The sequence below is a fragment of the Saimiri boliviensis genome, chromosome 14 (genome assembly GCF_048565385.1).
Source record: "Saimiri boliviensis isolate mSaiBol1 chromosome 14, mSaiBol1.pri, whole genome shotgun sequence".
Lineage (NCBI taxonomy): Eukaryota > Metazoa > Chordata > Mammalia > Primates > Cebidae > Saimiri > Saimiri boliviensis.
In genome coordinates this window covers 90,642,270-90,661,065 of record NC_133462.1, presented here as the reverse complement: position 1 = coordinate 90,661,065, position 18,796 = coordinate 90,642,270, and the positions used below count along the sequence as shown (strand labels likewise).

Here is an 18,796-nt window from a genome sequence, read left to right as displayed (position 1 = left end):
GTGGTAATGGTATCATTTAATAATAACCAAATCAGATATTTGAAATATGCCAGGTAAAGTTCTAAGGGCTTTTACATTATGTCCTTACAAAAACCCTTTCAGTGGATAAAAACTATAATTTCTGTTTTTCAGATAAGGACACCGAGATGTAGGGATGTTAAGTTCATGCATCTAATAAATGGTACAGTTAGGATTCAAACCCAAGCTGTGTGACTCCAGAATCCTTCCTCTTAACCATTACGTTGTTCTACCTAGAGTATTTTAATGATAAGATGGAGTGGGAAAGAAACTGAAGGCTAATTTCAGAAGTTTATTGACCTCATATTGATCACAACAATTTGTTGTACCTATTGTTACACAACATAGGATTTGTTTAAAATAAAATGTCTTTAGTTCTGAAAATGTGACCACATGCTTTTCACATCGACAGTGGCCAACTCCTCCCCTCCCCCTCCTCCTCTCTTCCTCCTCCTTCCTCTTCCTCTTCTTCTCCCTCTTTTTCTTCTTCTTCTTTTTTTTTCCATAAATTTTATGGCTGGCTGTCTCTGTGTATAATAAAGATTGTGAAAGAGGTTATTTTTTTCATTAACGTAGGCATTAAATGTAGATGTCATCTATAAATTTTTTTCCTCAGAGATGTACAAGGATAAATGATCATACATGGTAAAAACTTGGATTGTGATTAAACATGGAAATTAAATATTTAAAATAACGCATTCTGAGGAAAGCTAATCTTATACTTGTTTTAGCTTTATGATAAAACAGTAAGTAACATCTATTCCTGACATACATGTGAGAATGCTACCATCGTCTTCCTTATGCAGTGACTAGTTTTGAAGCCTATGTTACCACAAGTATGAGTGACCATTGGTATCTTAAAAAGCTAGCACCTGTATTGGAAAATTAGAATTTTTGTTTGTTATACAACTTTTGGTAATTAGGGTCTTTAAATTTTTTTTTTTTTTTTTTTGTATTGTATCTGAGGTAAGAAGCATTTTAAAAATGGTGATTGTATTATTTCTAATTGAATTCTAAATGAACTAAGTGAATTTCAAATAAATTTTACGGGATTTGTGAAAAGCAGTGCTGTAGTTTCATAGATTTCTTTTCAATTGGATTGCATCTATATTTGTTTAATTGCATCTCAGTGAATCCACCTGATTGTGTTTTTAGCATAGTCCCTGACAGTTGAAGGTGGAGATGAGTATTTCTGCAGCATTGTCAACCAGTTTACCTCACATCTTTCTGCCTTTCATGAAGTTAGAATTAGGACTAGGTTCTGGAACACAATGTAGCCTTAAAATGTAATCAGATATTGGTCAACGTTATCTATTTGTCTGGTCACAAGATTGAATTATTTCTGAGGGTCTTTTCCATTTGCATGTCTGAACAAATCTAGGTATTCCCTAGTTAGTCTAGATGAAAGACTGCACATTTTAATCAATCGCTATTTAGTCCATAGACATACAGTTCTAGCTTCTGCTTTGGCACTTAGGACTTCAGCTTTTAAAAAATCAAAATGTGATTCTCAGTAGAATGTTGATGGATAATGAAATAAAATCCTTATATGTGGACTAATTTAGGTTGAAGATTATTAAGTAAAAATGCAGTTTGTCATTATTAGGTGAACGGCAGGAAGGGAGCACTGTCAACTTTATTGGGGAACTCTGGTTTGAATGTATATAGTCCATGATAAAGATCTATTTGAATATCCTATCAAAATGTTTTAGGTGGAGAATGAGCATGAATCTAAGCTCATACCAGGTCCCATCTCAGGTTGTCATTAAAGACTAAGCCTGGCAGGGCGCAGTGGCTCAAGCCTTTAATCCTAGCACTTTGGAAGGCTGAGGCAGGCGGATCACCTGAGGTCAGGGGTTTGAGATCAGCCTGGCCAGCATGGAGAAACCCCATACCTACTAAAAATACAAAAATTAGCTGGGCATGGTGGTGTGTGCTTGTAGTTCCAGCTACTCGGGAGGCTGAGACAGGAGAATTGCTTGACTACAGGAGGTGGACGTCGCAGTGAGCTGAGATTGTGCTGTTGCAATCCAGCCTGGTGACAGAGTGAGACACCATCTCAAAAAAAATAAATAAAAATAGGCCTGAGGGCCAAAATAATATAGTACTTTTACTCAGCTGTGGAAGTTCAGGATGTTTTCTATGGCCAAAATTCTCTCAAAAACATTAAAATCGTTTGTTTTAAAAACTACAGGGAATAAAATATTAAGTGAAGCAAGAAAGTGGCAAAGGTCCAGAATCTGAAGTTATTAGGACTAAGTAAAACTATGAATTCTAGTAAACAGTATCTTCCAACCTCATAGTTCACAAATAGGATTCTCTACCATTTATAGTAGTGATGTGGATTTTTTCCTCTTTGCATTCAGACGGTATTACATGTGAATCTGTGCACGTCCTATGCCAAGAACTTAATGAATAAGTAGTAGTTGTTCGCTCTATTAGCAAGCCATTGGTTATAGTGTTTAGGAGCTGTATTTCCTAGGACTGCTGTAATAAACTCATAAAAAGTGGGTGGCATAAAACAACAGAAATTGATTCTGTCACAGTTCTGGAGGCCAGAAGTTAGAAATCAAGGTGTCAGCAGGTTCACACTTCCTGAGAAAGCTCCAGGGGAGAAGCTGTTTGTTGTCTCTTCTTTTTGCTTCTGGTGGCTTCAGGTGCTCCTTGGCTTTTGGTCCATTGTTCTAGTCTTTGCCTCTGTGGTCACATTCCCCATCTTTTTCTATGTGTATTCGGATTATAAGGACATTTGTAATTGGATTTAGGCTTACCCAGATGATCCTCCAGGGGAAGTCCCTCTTCTCAGAATCGGTAATCATTAATCACATGTGTTGCCGTAGAAGGTAATATTCTCTTTCACAATAAGGTAATATCCACAGGTTCCTGGGATTACAGTGTATATGTCATTTGAGGGTCCTCCAGTCAGCTCACTATCAGAAGTCAGTATACCAGAATCCTTGTTTGGAAATTATTTTGGTATTGTTAACAGCATACTTAAACATAGTTATAGCTTCCTGCCAGAGTGTGCCAAAGAAGTGGAAGCACCCATTAAGGTATATATAAAGTGGGAGAGGTTGGGTTGGAAGTCTTAACCAGTTGGGACTGCAATGCTTGCTAAAGGTTTATCATGATGTTACATTACATTTTGGATGTATATTGGTGGGTGTCCATAGAACAATTTCTTTGGGATACTTGGCACATCATAAATGCTGCTTTTTTGACAAGACTTTCCATTATAACCAGGCAGTATTTTAAAATTAGTTGAAACTTGTGGACCATAAACATAAAAGTAGAATGCAATTTGGGTTTAATGCATCAGGTATAAACTTAGGTGTAAATTCTGTGTTTAAAATAAAAGATTGACTTTTAGCAGTCCACCTTAAAATGATTGGTGGAAGGGAGGGTACCTTGTTTTGAGTACTTAGCCTCATAAAAGCTAGGACTTTGTCCATATTTTAGAACAGCCTGAGAACATGTGCCTTATCTGAACTCTCACTGCCTCAACTTAGGAGTTAGAGATGAAAGTGTTCAGTTCTTTTTTGACCAGCTAAGCGAGAGATTGCGTTGGGAGCCCCTAGGCTGCAGGAACAATTCTACCCTTTACTTTGTTTTGTTCGTACCGTTCGAGGTTCTGCTTTAAGGAAATATTTAGCACCCTCCAGATGTTTAGGGGGCACCTGAAATCTGGTGTAATACTGGAATAAAGCTCTATGAAGTTAGAGACCTTTTTTTTTTTTGGGGGGGGGGTCCAGCCTCTGTAACAAATTAATAATGAATGCATTCTGAGCATCTTCTCAGAAAGTTCATGTTATAGATGAAAAATGACAAGAAAATAGATTGAGGAGCCTTCACTGAAAGTTTGAGATCTGCTTCTGGCCTAGTATGACAGTATCATTGTTGATTAACCGAATCAATTCACAACTATTTAAAAAGTTTGTGAGAATACTACTTTTTTAAGCAAGAAGGGATTTTTTACTTTAAAATTTTTCTTCTATGTGAGTGAGTATATCACTATCTTAGTATACTATGTTATGTTTAAGAGATGCATAATACATTTATTTTTAAATAGCTTTTTGGCAACTAGAAGTCCTGCTATAGATCATGGAAAATATTTTTAAAAAATTAAAATTTGCTTAATAAAAAAGATATGATTTACGTAATGATGTTTTTGTGTCTTTCATCTCAGAATGTACATAGAGGGAAATCATGCTTAGAAATGAAAATTTGATTTGTTTTAATTTCACATTTTTTGAATAAGTGTATTCAGTACTATTTAAAAATAAAAAATAGTGTTACTCCATGTTTTCTTTTATATTTTTCAAATGAATTTGATTCATTTTATCTTTGGCATAAATATTAGACTATGATTATTTAGCTTGACAGAATTACAGCATATTGTGCCAGTATAAATCTCTTTTTTCTGTACAACAACATTTGAAATCTGAGTTTGTCATTAATTGGAGAATTAATACCTAATGATTTTGAATTTTTATAGGAATAAATGAAAAAATAAGAGCAGGTAAGAAATGAATTATTTTTCAACATGGGAATTGTATATTAGGCGTTCTAGTTTTATAAATTTGGCTTATTAAGTCATGTGCTTATTAATAATACTAGGGCCATATTTTTTCAGTAAAATGAAGAGGAGCATCACTTTTTTTCCCTTTTAGCTTTAAATTTATATTTTGCTCTTACGTGGAAGATACTGATCTACATATCCTCTGTGTATTCATTTGTTTAATAAACCATGCTTCAGTATTAAGTGGTAGGCACCAGCCTGGGCGTGTGGAGTATTATCGCTCCAAGGAGAAGAACTGACAGTATATGCTGGCTCTGATGGAAATGGAGCGTTCAAGCAAAGACCGAATTTGTGGAGACAGATCTGTCCTCATGAACTTGTCAGCTTTCTAGTGTTTACTTTTTTCTTGAGAATGATATTGATAGCAAATGTGATTGTACAATGAAATGTGTTAGCATTAGGAAGATCAGCATAGCACGATAAGCCAGTGTTTTCTGTGTGACCAATGCATAATGTTATAAAATTATATGTACAGTGTTAAAGATTCAAAGTCTGGTATAGATCAATGAATTTTCACATATGGTACAGAAAGTTCATTGATAAAGTTTCAAATTCTGCATTGCAACTAACCTTTTAGAAACTATCCCGTGTTGAATTCTGGTATAGTATCAAAGAATGATATCCATAACTATCTGAATATTTTCCCCTTTTTCAGCTTCATACCTGTTTGAGCCAGATTTTTTTCCCCTAAATTTCAGTACAACATACCACAACAGTTTGAAGGCAGGAACAGCTAAGAAAATTCAGCTGTCTTCTATTAAGCCAAATATTAAATAGATTTGTAAAAATGCAAAGCAGTGCTGGTCTTTGCAATTTTTTTTAAAGAAAATAGTGATTTTTTAAAAATAAAAATATATTATTTATAATGAATTTATTGTTGTTTTCAAATGAACTAAAAAATAAAATTCTGTTTTCAATTTTGAATACAGTAAACAGATAAAAATCTACGTGATCAAATTTGTTGGTGTTCTAAGTAATATTTAAGGATATAAAGAGTTTCTAAGATAAGTTTAAGAATTGCTGATTCAGAGAAATGATTTGATACCTGAAATACATGTTGGGGTGAGGTAAAAGATTTGGACTACATTTTGGTAAGAGACTGGACTTTACAGTAAGCAGTAAGGAGTCACAGAATATTTTGAGCACAAAAGGAGAAAATTAAAGTGGTACACACATGATTAATCTGGAGGTGATAGATGCATGAGGATGGAAGTGGGGAGTGAGTGGAGTGCGGAAAAACAGCATTAACAGAAGAGTAGATATAATGCACTAAGGGTTCGATTTAGACTGAGCTGAATCAGAGAGACTTGTTATGACCATATTGACCTAACTTATGGATAGGATAAGGAGGGGAACCATCAGGTGTTAGGTTTGAGTTTGGGTTACAAGAAGAAGCTGATTTGTAGGGAAAGTTGAAGTCTTTTCAGTTTTTTTGTAATTCTCTGCCTAAGCATTTGAGATTTAATCACCAGGTAGAAATAACCAGTAGAAAATTGAATCAAGACCAGATAGCTTTCTATCTCTTGTAGCATCATGGAGCACCTCTGTTGCTTAAAATTAAGAGTTGTCCTTTAGTAGGTAAGCAAATGGCAATGTGGTTGCTAAAAACATGCGTTTTGATATTAGGCTAGGTGACAGCTTAAATTCTAATAAAGTGTACATTTATTGACTATTATGTGCTTGGCACTGTACCATATATTCTTAACAGTTACTACTTCATGTATGTGTGAGTTTTTGTGTGGGGTGAAAGCCCTGTTAACCCATGTTCTTTTGTTTTATGAACAGCATTGCAAAAAGAGTATTTTTCTGTGAAGAACAAAATGTTACTTTAAAAAGTTGCAGTCAAGATTTATTAATGAAAGTAGACTTTTCCCTTTGGAAAAGAAAAGACACAATTAGTGGAAGAAAAACATCTATTTCTTGCCCTTCTTATGATAAGTGTTTTTAATGGAAATTCATTGATACTGTGTGGATGATTTACCAAGGCTTTTTAAAACGGCTGAAAATATGCTCTCACAACCATCTGATAAAATGAAAAACTGCACAAAATGTGTACTCAGATGATTCTCTGAAGGAATAATGGTGCAAATGAATTATCAAAGTGTGAAATCATTAAAAACAAAACATGTTTGGGTTTATATTGAATCTTAATTGTAGGCTTATGTATTTTCTTTGTAAGCTAAGTTAAAAGAAAATTGCATAACTAAATTTTTGAAGGCCAGTGTTGTAGGACATATATTGTACCATAATTTATTTTTTGCATAAAAGCTGCTGTTCATTTTTTTCAGCATTAACATGCGTGCTTTCCTCATGTAGGAGAATATATAAAAAACTGGAGGCCAAGATATTTCCTTTTGAAGACAGATGGCTCATTCATAGGATATAAAGAGAAACCTCAAGATGTGGATTTACCGTATCCCCTCAACAACTTTTCAGTGGCAAGTAAGTTAATTATAATTGTTGATTCACCTTGTATTTATTTTTATGATTTTATGTGTCAGATAACTTAGGATATATGAGAAGCCTATGAAAAAGTTTGGGTTTATATGTAATAGAGAAATGTTCAGCTTTGATAGAATTTTAATTTCTAAGCATAGTGATTATTGATAATATATGGTCTTATGCAGTGTAATAGGTTTCAATATTTTTATTTAGAACTTGAATGTGATACAGTTCCCCAAATATGTACCTCAGTATTTTCTTTATAAAATAAAAACAAGGGCCTTTGAACGTGGTTGTTAGATTAAGCATGGTTATGAGATGTTGTGGTACTTAATGCATTTTAATCAGTTTCTTTTCACAGTCTTAGCTCTTTTGATTATTTGATGAGAAACAGGTGATTTACATTAGAAATCATCTTCTGGGGAGATTTTATGTTTGTAGTTAAATTTTTCTTCCTTACAAATACCTAATAGAAATCTTTAAAACTTACTTAGAAATTTGTATTTGCTTGAACATAGCAAGAAATAAAGTGAAAGAAGACAATGATGATAATGATAATGATTATTGTTACTACTAGGCACTTCCGACTTCTTAAATTTACTGATTTTAATCAATGAGAGAATCTTTCTGTGTTAATTTAGAAGCAAAGTGTTTTATGTTAAATGAAACATATTTAAGATCTAGCTAGTCTGTATTATTAAGCTAAAATATTTAATGAGACAACATCCTTAATTTTGATTTTGGTCATATGTTATCTGTAAGCCACATTTGGGAAAAAAGATATAAGGGAAATTTGAAGCTAAAAAAATGCAACAATAAAAATTCAAGAAAATAAAAGCCTTTGAATGATAAAATTTCATTTTACTATTATAAAAGCTCCAATCCTTTTATACTCCTATTGTTTTGTTCAGGTTAGCCCTTGTTAATGGACTAGAATGGCTATTTTTTTTTTTTTTTTTTTTTTTTAAGAAAAAGCTAAAACAATAAACCAAAGTATTAAAAGATTTGTGAAGTCATTTGAATGATAAGGATACTAACTTTAAAAAAAAGCTTTCTGTGTTTATATCAGTGGATTCTTATATAGATATTTTTAAAATGAGATCACTATAAAGTATGTGTATTAAGGAAAACATCTTTTTTTTCCACCAAAATGCTTATTAGATAATAATGGCTTTCTTTCAGTAGAAAATTATTTCTTAAATCCTATTGTCTACTGAAATAATATCTTGTATTTTGTATTGACTTAAGAACACATTTTCATTTTAAAAGACTTTTTGGGTGAACATTTACTTTAAAGTGATAGAGATTAGCTTTTAGAACATAAGCAGCATATATTATCTAAATGCCCTACCTAAAGCCAGTGTAGCTTTTTAGTTTATCCATTTGACTAGCAAATGTTACTGGTTTTTCAGAAATAATTTATGAAAGTACAGAATTCCTGTATCTGCTGATCAAAATGCAGCATTTTTTGACCTTATGAAATTTCACACCCCAACGAGTTTTAAAGACATACTGTATGTCACAGTCTGCCAACATCTGCTCCAACACTTCCACTGGCAGAGGCTGAAATAAATGCTGCACTCTAGGGGAAGGATCCTATTTAGTGACTGACAATCAGCTTATTTATCTATGAAATAAATATTATTTGACATCTGTAATCATGTATAATCAAGTAGCTGTAGATAGTTGACTCAAACCAACAAGGAAAGTTATAGATCAGCTCCTTAGTTTTCAGAAGTATTATTAACATGAATCTTAACACTAAATACATTTAAAAAAATTTTTTATTACTAAAACTTGACTTACTGCAGTCTTAAATTCTGTAAATAAGAATCACACGAGGAAATAATGAGTCTAGTGAAATGGCTACGAGTTGAAGAAGAAGTTCAAATTCCAGCTTGGCCACAGGCTGCAAATAATATGACCTTGGGCAGGTCATTCTCTGAAACTCTGATCTTTATTTAGTTTCTTCATCAGCATGTTAGAAATATTTGGATTCAGTGGATTTGTGAGGTCCTTTTCGTCCCTGACATTCTGTGATTCTGTGAGGTGGACTTTGAGCAGGCCCTTGAAGAGTGAGTAGTAGTTAAGCAGATTAGAGGAGAAGGATATTCCAGGCAGAGAGCAGTGAAGAGTGTCTTTGTGAGGAATTAAGGAAGGAACAGTTGGTGCAAGGGAGGGTTACTTCGCTATTGCTTTTCGCTTTTGCCCTAGTCCCCTTTATTACATTTTTAAAAGACAGTTTTACAAGGTATTTCTAAAGTATGTTGGGAAATGTTGTATATATGTATATCCCTTTGGTCACTACCATTTGAGTTCATTATTTTTCTGATAAAGATATTATTTCATATTGAATCGATGTGGGTTTTAATGATATAAGAATAGGCTTTTTATTTATATGGAACAAAAACGGAGTGTAAGAACTGTGAGAACTGTAAGGGGCTTGAGAATTTCCAGTCTTCATTCAATTTTGAATTGCTTCCCCTCTGATTTAAATCTTTCAAAAAGATACTCTTAAACTCATTGTTTTCACTTCTTATCCCACTGCAGTGTGTATTCCTCCCTTATTCACTTGATTTAAACAACTTATAATAAATTCTTGAGTGACCAAGAAAAAAAAAAAACGGAAGAGGATAGAGAATGTGTCCTAAGAAGCCTCTCTAGAATTCTGCTGCTTCTATGCTGCAAATATTGGCCCACCCTGACCAGTATTCTTTTCTTCTCTGAAAGCTTTTTTCAGTCCCTTCTTAAAAAATAGGTCATTCTACGTTTCTAAGCCCAATTTTGAAAGATGATGTGAAATACTTACTCTTTTTTTCTTCTTAATTTTTTTATTGTTTAAGGCAAGATCTCTGTCACCCAGGCTGGAGTGCAGTGGCATGATTATGGCTTACTGCAGCTTCAGCCTCCCAAGTGTAAGTGATCCTCCTACCTCAGCCTCCTGAATTGAGGGGACTACACCTGCATACCACCTCACCTGGCTAATTTTTTTGTACAGACAGGATTTCACCATTTTGTTCAGGCTGATCTCGAACTCCTGGGCTCATCAAGTGATCCCCTTCTTGGCATCCCAAAGTGTTAGGATTATGGGCGTGAGGTACCACACATGGCTAAAATACTTACTCTATAACTGACTTTTCTTTCTCTCTCTTTGAAAGTAGGGAAATTATGGGACTTAAACCTACCAACGAACATCTTTATCTCATTCCAGCTACTCACATGGCTAAGGTGGGAGGATCATTTGAAGACTAGAGTTTGAGACCAGCCTGGGCAACACAGAGAGACCCTGTCTCTTTAAAAAAAAAAAAAAAAAAAAATCTTTGAACAAATACTATATACAGATTTTAAATATGTAGAAAAATCAATTTTTTTCTATTGATACTTCTAGTGGTGGACATACATGGGGATAGAGAAAGAGCTTATGACTTGATTCTTAGTTGTATATAACAGGTAATACAACCTGGAATCATAATCTTGTAATTCTAGAAAAACTATATATAAATATATACTGTATAAATGTACATGAATGACAGATCAGAATAATTCACTTTTGAAGTATTGATTAATCATTATAAACCCATACCTGATAGTGAAAGGAGTATATAATACAATTTTTATATGTAAGAATTTGTCATTGACTAAGGAAGACATTCACATAGAACATACAGCAGTGGGAGGAAAAATGGGATGAATTGCCAAAATGAATTCTGTAGAAGGTAGCTCCTGTAGAAGCTGAGAGAATTAATAGGTAAGTGTTAGCAAGGGTGACTAAGAGTTCACTCTTGAGATGAGGTTAACATGAGCTCTGAAGAAAAGGGTTTGATTAAGATTTTGGAAGACAGAGGACATTCTCAGTGAGATTAACAACATAAGCAAACAAATGAAGGCAAGTATTAAGGAGTAGCTTGTTTTGTTAATGGTATAGGCAATATCCTAGATGGATGGAAAATTTATATTAGAGGAAAAAAGCTCAGAGAGTTAGTAATCAGATTATGGAAAGCCTTGAATAAGCCTTGAATATCAGTATGATGAAGTTTTTAAACATTAGTTTCCAAATCAGTATTCATTTTTTTTTTTAAAGGGCCTCTTTATAGTGTGCAGTGGAGGGGTTACATCCTTAGACAAACAGGCCATGAGTCAGTCAGCAAGCTGTTGTTTAGTCCTCATCCTTTTCAGTCTCACTGCTACCATCCTAGCTCAGTTCTTCATCAGTTCCTTTCTGTATTATGTTTAGCCTCCTAATCAGTCTGTTAACCTTCAAATATTATCTTTTCTGGAATATTTGGAAGCAATATGTAGGATAGATTCATCTTCAAAAAAAAGTTTCTTTGCAAATACTATGTCCTTGCTTAGAGAAATGTCAGATGATCTTCATTTTTCACGAGAAGCTGCTGAATTATTTTTTAATGTATATCTACAATTAAACACTTGCCAAAATAATAACTATGTTTATACCCTGTATCTTTTCATTCTGTTACTCCTTAATGTTCTATACATTTTGTTTTTGACATACATTTGCTATATTCTGGTCAGGTTTAATTGCATACAAGATTTCTAACCCTGTGTTTGTTTTTAATGATTTTTAGATCATTTAATTATTTGATCACTTGAAGTTTTGGTGTTTTCTTTTTTTTCTTGATGTCCTTTCTTTAAACTTTTTAAATTGATACATATTAGGTGTACATACTTTTGGGTACATGTGATTATTTGGTACATTCATTTAATGAAAATCAAGGTAATAGATAAATCTGTCACCTTAGATATTTGTCTTTCTTTATGCTATCTTATTTTTAGACAAATGGAAAGTTACATCTGCTAATAGGTTTATCTCACTGTAAGGAATAGCTGCCTTATTTTAAAATGTAAATTACCATAAATTTAATCAAATTTTGCTTCTTGCCTCTGTTTTCGTAGGTGGTGTTATGTTCTTATATTTGCAGAATTTAACCTTAAACCAAGTTTAGAATTGGGAATGGAGAAAACCTTTGTAAAAACTATTTTTTTTTTTTTTTTTTTTTTTGAGACGGAGTTTCGCTCTTGTTACCCAGGCTGGAGTGCAATGGCGCGATCTCGGCTCACCGCAACCTCCGCCTCCTGGGCTCAGGCAATTCTCCTGCCTCAGCCTCCTGAGTAGCTGGAATTACAGGCATGTGCCACCATGCCCAGCTGATTTTTTGTATTTTTAGTAGAGACGGGGTTTCACCATGTTGACCAGGTTGGTCTCGATCTCTTGACCTCGTGATCCACCCGCCTCGGCCTCCCAAAGTGCTGGGATTACAGGCTTGAGCCACCGCGCCTGGCCTGTAAAAACTATTTTAAAAGGAGATCGTTTTTAAGAAAATTATAATGTAACAGTGTCACATGTTTCCTCCTTCACACTCCAAATCATACTCCAATTTGAAAAGAACAAACATTCCACAAAATGTCCACTCTTTCATACTTTTTTCCTTATTTTGCCCAACAAAAGTGAAAAAAACAGAAAAAGTAATTCCATCTTAATGGAAATGACTGTGGCAGTCAAGAGTTTCAAATCTAGCTCCTGTGGGTGAAAGCAGCCCTCTGCATCTCTGAAAGATTTCATCACTATTATGTCTTTTATAAACGTAACTTTTTGTGTGTATCATCTGAGTTTCTTACTAAATAATCTCACTATTTTAACAGTTTCTTCATTATGACACTACAGGTGACCTGCTCAGATTTCTGTTTTAGAGCCTTCCTCCTCTTCTCTAGTAGCTTCCACAGTCTCCCACCCCTTTCCTGATTTGTATTCCCAAGCCAGTCTTTTTAGTTACAGTCTTTACTTTCTGATCCTTTTTTAATCAGAATATCAGCAATTTGGGGGCTTATTAGGAATCAAAGGGAATGGTAAACTTGAAGAAGACAGTGACCGTGCATACTCATTTAAAAAATGTCCTACAGCATTATACTGGAACATTGGACTTGGAGTCAGAAGACCTGACTTTGGGACTTGGTTCTGCTACTTTACTAGCTGTGTGACCTTGGGCAAATCACACAACTTCTTCTCTGATTTTCATTTTGCTTATCTTTAAACAATGGAGCTAATAATACCTTCTTCACAAGCTTACAGTGAGGATAAAGTGAGATCATATAGTCAGGTGGTATGGCTCACCCTTTGGGAGGCTGAAGCAGGTGGATTACTTGAGGTCAGGAGTTTGAGACTAGCCTGGCCAATGTAATGAACCCCCATCTCTAGTAAAAATACAAAAATTAGCCAGAATTGGTGGCTCATGCCTACAGTCCCAGCTACTAGGCTGAAGCAGGAAGATTCTGTGTCATTGTACGCCAGCTTGGGCAACAGAGCAAGACTTTGTCTCAAGAAAAAAAAAGAGATAATATATTTGAAAACTATTTGTACATTGTAAAATGCTATCCAAATAATATTAACGTAAGATAGAAGGTACTTAGTAATATTTGCTGAATTAACTGGCAATCATACTTCTTTCACTAAATTCCGTTGGAGTGAGAAGGAAACCAGTTTGCTGAGTTTTCTTTAGAGAGTCTTACAGGTTTCAGAGAAGTTACTTAACAACAATCTCTTGTAGTTGAGGCCAAATGCTATTGTTTGGTTGGAGAAAAATTTCTGGTTTCATTTAATGCCTAGGACTTTGATTAGTTGGGGCTATTCTTTCTCATGACTAAACAAAGTGAGGTAGGTTTCCCAAACCCTGCTCATGGCCTCCTTCTGGCCAAAAAGAAGACATCACTGTGGCTAAAGAAGTAACACCTAATTCTGTGAAGAAAGTCAATGGCAGCTTGATGGGGATAGAATTGAATCTGTAAGTTACTTTGGGTAGTATGGCCATTTTCACGCTATCGATTCTTTATATCCATGAGCATGGAATGTTTTTCCATTTATTTGTATCCTCTCTAATTTCCTTGAGCAGTGGTTTGTAGTTCTCCTTGAAGAGGTCCTTTACATCCCTTGTAAGTTATATTCCTAGGTATTTATTCTCTTTGTAGCAATTGTGAATGGGAGTTCACTCATGATTTGACTTTCTATTCTTGCTGTATAGGAATGCGTGTGATTTTTGCACATTGATTTTAAATCCTGAGACTTTGCCGAAGTTGCTTATCAGCTTAAGGAGATTTTGAGCTGAGACGATGGGGTTTTTCTAAATATACAATCATGTCATCTGCAAACAGACAATTTGACTTCCTCTCTTCCTATTGGAATATGTTTTTTTTTTCTTTCTCTTGCCTGATTGCCCTGGCGAGAACTTCCAGTACTATGTTGAACAGGAGTGTTGAGAGAGAGTATCCTTGTCTTGTGCAGGTTTTCGAAGGGAATGCCAGAAAAGAGCCCATATAGCCCAGACAATCCTAAGCAAAAACAACAAAACTGGAGGCATCACATTACTTGACCTCAATCTATATTGTAAGGCTACAGTAACCAAAAGAGCATGGTACTGGTACCAAAACAGAGACACTGACCAATGGAACAGAACAGAGGCCTCAGAAATAACACCACACGTCTACAACCCTCTGATCTCTGATCTTTGACAAACCTGACATAAACAAGTAATGGGGAAAGGATTCCCTATGTAATAAATGGTGTTGGGAAAACTGGCTAGCCATATGCAGAAAACTGAAACTGGATCCTCTTCCCTACACCTTATGCAAAAGTTAACTCAAGATGGATTAAAGACTTAAATGCAATATCTAAAACCATAAAAACCCTAGAAGAAAACCTAGGCAATACCATTCAGGACATAGGCATGGGCAAAGATTTCATGACTAAAACACCAAATGCAATGACAGCAGAAGCCAAAATTGACAAATGGGATTTAATTAAACTAAAGAGCTTCTGCACAGCAAAATCATCAGAGTGAACAGGCAACCTACAGAATGGGAGAAAAATTTTGCAGTCTATTTGATGAAAGGCTAATCAGAATCTACAAGGAACTTAAATTTACAAGAAAAAAACCCATTAAAAAGTGGGCGAGGGGTATGAACAGACAATTCTCAAATGAAGACATTTATATGGCCATCAAACATGAAAAGCCCATCATCACTGGTCATTAGAGAAATGCAAATCAAAACCACAGTGAGATATTATCTCATGCCAGTTGGAACGGTGATCATTAAAAAGTTGGGAAACAACAGTTGGTGAAGTGGATGTGGAGAAATAGGAATGCTTTTACACTGTTGGTGGGAGTGTAAATTAGTTCATCCATTGTGGAAGACAGTGTGGTGATTCCTCAAGGATCTAGAACCAGAAATATAATTTGACCCAGCAATCCCATTACTGGGTATATACTCAAAGGATTGTAAATCATTCTACTACAAAGATACATGCACACGTATGTTTATTGCAGCACTATTCCCAATAGCAAAGAGGTGGAATCAACCCAAATGCCCATGAGTGATAGAATGCATAAAGAAAGCGTGCCACATATACACCATGGAATACTATGCAGCCATAAAAAAGGATACATTCCTGTCCTTTGCAGTGATGTGGATGAAGCTGGAAATAATCATTTTTAGCAAACTAACACAGGAACAGAAAACCAAACACTACGTGTTCTCATAAGTGGAAATTGAACAGTGAGAACACATGGACACAGGGAGGGGACCATCACACACCAGGGCCTGTCAGGAGGTGGGGGGCCTAAGCGAGGGATAGCATTAGGAAAAGTACCTAATGTGGTTGATGGGTACAGCAAACCACCATGGCGCAAGTATACCTGTGTAACAAGCCTGCAGGTTCTTGCACATGTGTCTTAGAACTTAAAGTATAATTTAAAAAAGTAAAAAACATTTATACAATAAAAAAGAATATTCAATAAACATATATTGATTGCTTAAAAAAATAAAACCTTTGGGTAAGACTTAGGGTTTGTGGTGAGGGCAAGAGGAACGGGATGCGGACCAAATTCTTTAAACTCTAGCCTTTGGAAGACAAAGCTTCCGCAGGCTGAGAAAGTCACACACGTGACTATTCTTGTCCCCTTTTTTGTCAGAAGTTTTTTTTTGTTTGTTTGTTTTTAAATAATAAAATCCATTAATATTTTTCTGACTGGTTAAAGAGGATCCCATCCATTGGAGGAAAAATTAAAATGAATTTGCTTCCTAGATTACTCCTTTTTTGAAAGGTAGAGGATGCAGTGGAGATGTTTTTAAAGGAAGTCAGGCAAGTAGTGATCAGCTTCAATAGTTAATATAGAGGACTTAGAAGAGATTCCAGCATGACCACCGTCCTTTATTCCTTTCTTTTTCCCTCCCTTTCCTCTGTATCTGCCTTCCCCCTCGCCCCCACTTAACTTTTTCTAAGGTTAGCAATCAACTATTAGTTGTTGATAGGTGCTTAAGTAATTAGTATCACCCAGTTATTTTTAAATACCTGACTCCTTCCTTGATTTTCTTTTCTAGTCTTCTCTAATAACAACCATTTGCACCTGCTGTGTTTTGAAGTTTACTACCTTGTGTGTATGTGTGTATGACTTAAAGTAACACAATTTGGAAACATGGGAGTCATCAAAATATTTAAATATATTTTTTCGGAAGTCTAAATTCTAATGAATATTTAGGAAGTTTTTATTGAGGGTTATTATGTTCTCAACATTGTACCAGGTACTGAGGGGAAAAAAGAAGGAAATAAGGAAGGAAACCAACCTTTCTTTGAGCGTTACTATGTACCAAGCCCTTTCACATATGTTATCTCATTTTATCTTCACAACAACACTGTGAGGTAAGTATTATGTTCCCCATTTTAAAGAAACTGAGAGAGGTTATATGACTTGCTTAGGCCACTATCTGGCAAATGCCAGAGCCCACAGCATGAACCCATGTCTACCACAGCGAACCTAGAATTTTCTGTTCATTTTCTTATTCCATAGATACATGATCTAGCCCTTAGCTTTGAAGAAATTATAGTCTAGTAGCAAAAATATGCCACAAAGCCTTGGAATTGGTATTTTGAGATGTTTTATGGCTAAGTTCTGAAGTAAGTTTTGCAATTAATATATGCAGTTAAAATTTAGGAAAAGGAGGTATCATTAAAGACTGAATTGTGAAGAAAAGCTTCTTTGGAAATTGAGATTGTTTGGAGAAATAGTAAAATTCCAAAAGATAAAGTTACTTTCCAGGTAACAAGAATAGCATTCATTTGAAAAATTATTTCTGAGAAACTTTGGCTGAATTTCTTTTTATCTTTATTGAAGTAAGCGAGTAAAAAAATCCTCAGAAATGAATGAAAGCTCCAGATGGTATATTATTTCCTTATCCCTGTATAGAGCGAAAAATATCAATTGAGGCGAAATAGTGAATGATAGGAATAAATATAGTACTTGAAGTACTTAGCAGAATGCCCTAATCATATCAGACAGTGTTTTCTCAGGACTGCAGTTAGGCACTAGCTACCCTGTTTGTTAGCTTACCTCGTATTTTATTTGCAGTTTCTGTAGTAGTAACATTGCGTCTTCTCTCCTAGTAGAATTCTTCTCTCCTGGTAGAATATAAAATCATTTATAGACACAAATAAACACTCCATTTTAAAATCCTACCTACAGGTTTTGAAAAAATTAAGCTAAAGTTTCATACTATAGCTTGGAAAGTGGTACATTATCTCTTTACATATTTAATTTCTAAAAATTTGCCTTTTATATAGAGAAGTTGGGGTATTGTGGATGCGAAGTGGAGGGTGGGGGTAGGAGGATCACCACCTGCAGCCTGTGTATGGTAAGGCAACTGTACTATATTTACTGTGTGTATTTTTTACAATTAATTATTAATAGCTCTATATATCTCAGTTTTTCAGATAAAAATTTACTGAGTGTAGTGCCACCAACACCGGCTAGCCTTTGATACTGAGCTAAGGATCCATGTACAGTTTTATCTTATTACTGATTTCAGCATTTTCCTCCATGACACCCTTCTATATCTGAAGGGTAAAAATAATTCTTTTTGCATATCTTTCTGACATTAATTTATGACCTTATTAAATTTATAGATTTTTTTTAAGTTGAATGTAGATACCTACCTGATATGTTGAATTTTTTTTTAGTGTGTCATTTTTAACTTAAATACTTGGTTTCTAGAAAAAGGATTGTGTGTAATTAGTTTTTGAAATTGTAATTAGAAAGATGATTGTACGCCCATCATATTTGGTGCTTTAATCCCATTTTATAATTAATCAGAAATGAGGACAATTACGGTTTAAGGAAGTTAGGGAAAAAATTAATATTTTTAAAGAGCCTGCTTTTTACAAGGTGCTGGTTTGTTTGTGTCATTGCATTTTGTTATCACATGAACAACATAAAATATTATTACTTAAAGAAAGCCAGATGATGAATCTGAGACCTAGAGAGATTGGAAGATTTTCCCAGAGCCTCAAAGCAAGTACATGGTGGAACTGTGATTTGATCTCTGATCTAACACCTGGTTTGAATACATTTAATCATATATGGGGTTCAGAGATGACAACTCTCTTCAAGTAATATGTAGTCATTACCCACAGAAATTTAGTGCTATGCCAGGTATCACCCATTGGGTTAATAGTGGACTCTTACTGTTGTCAAGAGTTGAATTTATATAATAGTGATACTTTTTTTCTGCTAGAGCAAAGGAAAAAATACAGATGTGGTAGAAGGGTGGCTGATAAATTTGATAGAGTCTTATGTAATATTGAGCCGGTTGCTTAACTATCTTGGGACTCAGAATTTTGTCATCTGTAGGGTGAGAGAGTTAGAGTGAAGGCTCTATTTCTAAAGTCCTTTCTTCTAATTCAGTGCCTGTCAG

The 18,796-nt window shown here is 34.8% G+C and overlaps 1 protein-coding gene across 4 annotated transcripts in view; it reads left to right on the top strand.

The window, feature by feature from the left end:
* AKT3 (AKT serine/threonine kinase 3) overlaps positions 1 to 18,796 on the top strand; it is a 318,464-nt gene that overhangs the window by 129,904 nt on the left and 169,764 nt on the right. For 2 of the 4 annotated variants that reach the window (XM_039464326.2, XM_039464325.2), the window contains exon 2: positions 6,914 to 7,039. The exons of 1 other annotated variant lie outside the window; for it this stretch is intronic. In XM_039464326.2, the coding sequence (XP_039320260.1) occupies positions 6,914 to 7,039 (126 nt within the window). Of the gene's footprint in view, positions 1 to 6,913; positions 7,040 to 16,630; positions 16,749 to 18,796 lie in introns of those variants that run through there. One more of the 4 variants, XM_074385421.1, reaches the window with a different exon arrangement.